Genomic DNA, 2856 nt, shown 5'->3' on the forward strand with positions numbered 1-2856 from the left:
CCTATTTATCGTGGATGCAGGTATGCAATTTTGGGAGTGGCGTAAAACTCTGTGAAAAACGCGATATTCGCGGTGATATGCAGTAGTCGTGAAATATATTTTCACTAGTGTTTTTCATATCACTAGGGTGAAACTCATATCGTTGGAGTTTTATCCGTTTTACGTGAAGTGGTGTAATACTCTGTGAAAAACGTGATATTCGCGGTGATATGCAGTAGTCGTGAAATATATTTTCACTAGTGTTTTTCATATCATGGGGGAAACTCATATCGTTGGAGTTTTATCTGTTTTACGTGAAGTGGTGTAATACTCTGTGAAAAACGCGATATTCGCGGTGATATGCAGTAGTCGTGAAATATGTTTTTCACTGGTGTTTTTCATATCATGGGGGAAACTCATATCGTTGGAGTTTTATCCGTTTTACGTGAAGTGGTGTAATACTCTGTGAAAAACGTGATATTCGCGGTGATATGTAGTAGTCGTGAAATATGTTTTTCACTAGTGTTTTTCATATCACTAGGGTGAAACTCCATTGTGAAAAAGTGAAGGCTCTCATCTCGCTGGGTGGGTAGTAGCTGTTGAGAATTGATATCTATAGAGAGTTGAATATAAAGTGGTATATGTTATATATATATATTTTTCGTATTTTTTGCAGGTGTTAGGATTGTCTGGAAAATCAAAGGAGCCTGCTGTGGACATAGTAGTAGATTCGGCTGCTGGAGGGTGGAAGCCCACATTGGAAGGGGTTAAGGAGGAAGAGGAGGAGGTAGAGATGAAGTGACGCTGGTGTGGTATGGGTTGAGAAAACGTTGGAGTTTCACCACCCGTTTTACGCGAAGTGGCGTAATACTCCACGTGAAAAACGTGATATTCGCGATGTGAAATGTGAATTGAAAACACTTCGCGAATTACACCAGACGAAATATCACATTTCACGTGAAACACTGAACGGGTGAAACTCTATTGTGACGGTCTTAATGATAGCGCTTAGTACTGTGTTGAAGTTGAATGGAAACGTGTGTAGGATATCAAGGTTTGCTGTGTGTGCAGGGTATTTCGCGCAACGACCACGGCACGTTACTATAATGTATCTACGGAATCATTTCATTATTAATGGAAAACAACGCGCATTTATTTTCTAGACATGTGTTGTGAATTTTACGGCTTATTATGGTTGCATCATCTCAGGCTGATTCTGCATACAGCGATCTCAACGAATTCTCTCTTACCATTCCGCCCTCAGTGGTTGTTGACGATGATCATATGTCCTTTCATAATGCTGATGGGAAAGTTGGGGATAATGTGAGCGGAGCGAAGCGTTTCATGAATTGATGATTTATGAGGGGATTGTTAGAATGCAGCGGCCGTCAAAGCAGCTTCGTCTTCGCTTTCGGCGCGCAATCGGATTCGTCGTCGGCAGGGAAGTGTGATGCCTGGTAATGGTGGTGGGAAAATATGCGTGATATTTGTGGAAATTTTTGTGAAAATTTTTGGGAAATTTTTTTGGGAAAATTTTTTTGTGAAAAATTTTGTGAAAATTTTTGGGAAATTTTTTTTGGGAAAATTTTTTTGTGAAAATTTTTAGGAAAATTATTTTGGGAAAATTTTTGGGAAAATTTGGGAAAATTGAGGAGATTCTCATTGGTTTCTGTACACTTCTACCCAAATTCGTATGCAAGGTTGTATAACTAGTGAGGAAACTTTTGAACTTAGCTGAGGAAAGGATGCATAAATTCCAACACTGCTGTTGATGGTGATAGATGATGCCAGTGTTGGAATATATGCTTAGTTTTTCCAGCTGAGCGCAAAAGTTTTTTTCACTAATCATAGAAATCAGCATACGAATTCGGGTATAAATGTACAGAAACCAATAAGGAACTCGATAAACTCGGCCTTCTCGGAGAAGGGGCGGAGCTCGGCATCCGGATTCGATTCCCATGCCTGGCGTTTTTCTGCAAAAATATGTTTTTTGCACGGAAATCTACATGGTCCGGGCGGAACCCTAATTTCGTATTTTTCCTAGTATCCCCAGAGCGAGAGCTATCGAATGGTGTATAGCATGTGGTCATAACCTGTCTAGATCGAGCTGGATAATCTGTACGCACGCACGCATGCACGCACAAAGTGTTAGTAAAGTGAGAGAATACGCTCCGCTCGCTTCGCTCGCTCCGCAATTTTCGCAGAATTTTCATAGTGTCTCCAACACATGTAGTTGACTATGTGCATATTTTCCAACACTGGTATATGGTAGCGATGTTTGAGTCTGCTCCGGTGAAGCGTGGTGATGTAGGAATAGGAGGATGGGGAGTAGAAATCGTCTTTGGGGGGAAGGCGTGAAGACGCTGAAAAAATGGGTTAAAAATGTCGTTACCGGGGATCGAACCAGGGTCATGTCAGTATGGGGTGTAGTTGTTTTGTTGGAAATTTTCTGATGGATGTTGTCTTGTCTCAGATGACGGTCCTCGACGGCAAACGGAGTTGTGCCGCTCTATTGCAAACTGGCTGGCGGCAGCGGCAAATAATCGAAAGCTGCGGCGGAGCGATGTAAGTTTTGTTTCGCATTTTCGTGGTTTTGGCGAGCTCTCACTGTAGGCGTTTTCGTTGTTTGCTGAGGTTTCAGCTGTCAGCTTTGAACGGGATGGTCAGCATAAGCGGATTGAAAGTTATGGGTGAGAGAGGGAGGGAAAACTTTCGGAGAAATTTTTTCGCGGAGAATTTCGCGTTTGGCACAGCGGAAATCGGGATTTTTTTTCAGTGCGAAAAGTTTTTGCGACGAGAAAATTATGAATGCCTTGATATGGGGGGATTATTCATATATTATATTAATGAGATTACCCCATATATAAATTACATACT

The 2856-nt window shown here is 41.5% G+C and overlaps 1 protein-coding gene across 1 annotated transcript in view; it reads left to right on the forward strand.

Annotated features, from left to right (window-relative positions):
• Pmar_PMAR002877 (hypothetical protein) overlaps positions 1–2856 on the forward strand; it is a gene marked incomplete at both ends in the record, with an annotated part of 5177 nt that overhangs the window by 255 nt on the left and 2066 nt on the right. Inside the window, 4 exons of the mRNA XM_002768046.1 lie at positions 663–766; positions 1189–1302; positions 1355–1436; positions 2453–2544. Coding sequence (XP_002768092.1) covers positions 663–766; positions 1189–1302; positions 1355–1436; positions 2453–2544 — 392 coding nt within the window. The remainder of the gene's footprint in view (positions 1–662; positions 767–1188; positions 1303–1354; positions 1437–2452; positions 2545–2856) is intronic.

Source organism: Perkinsus marinus (genome assembly GCF_000006405.1).
Source record: "Perkinsus marinus ATCC 50983 genomic scaffold scf_1104296969090, whole genome shotgun sequence".
Classification (NCBI taxonomy): domain Eukaryota; phylum Perkinsozoa; order Perkinsida; family Perkinsidae; genus Perkinsus; species Perkinsus marinus.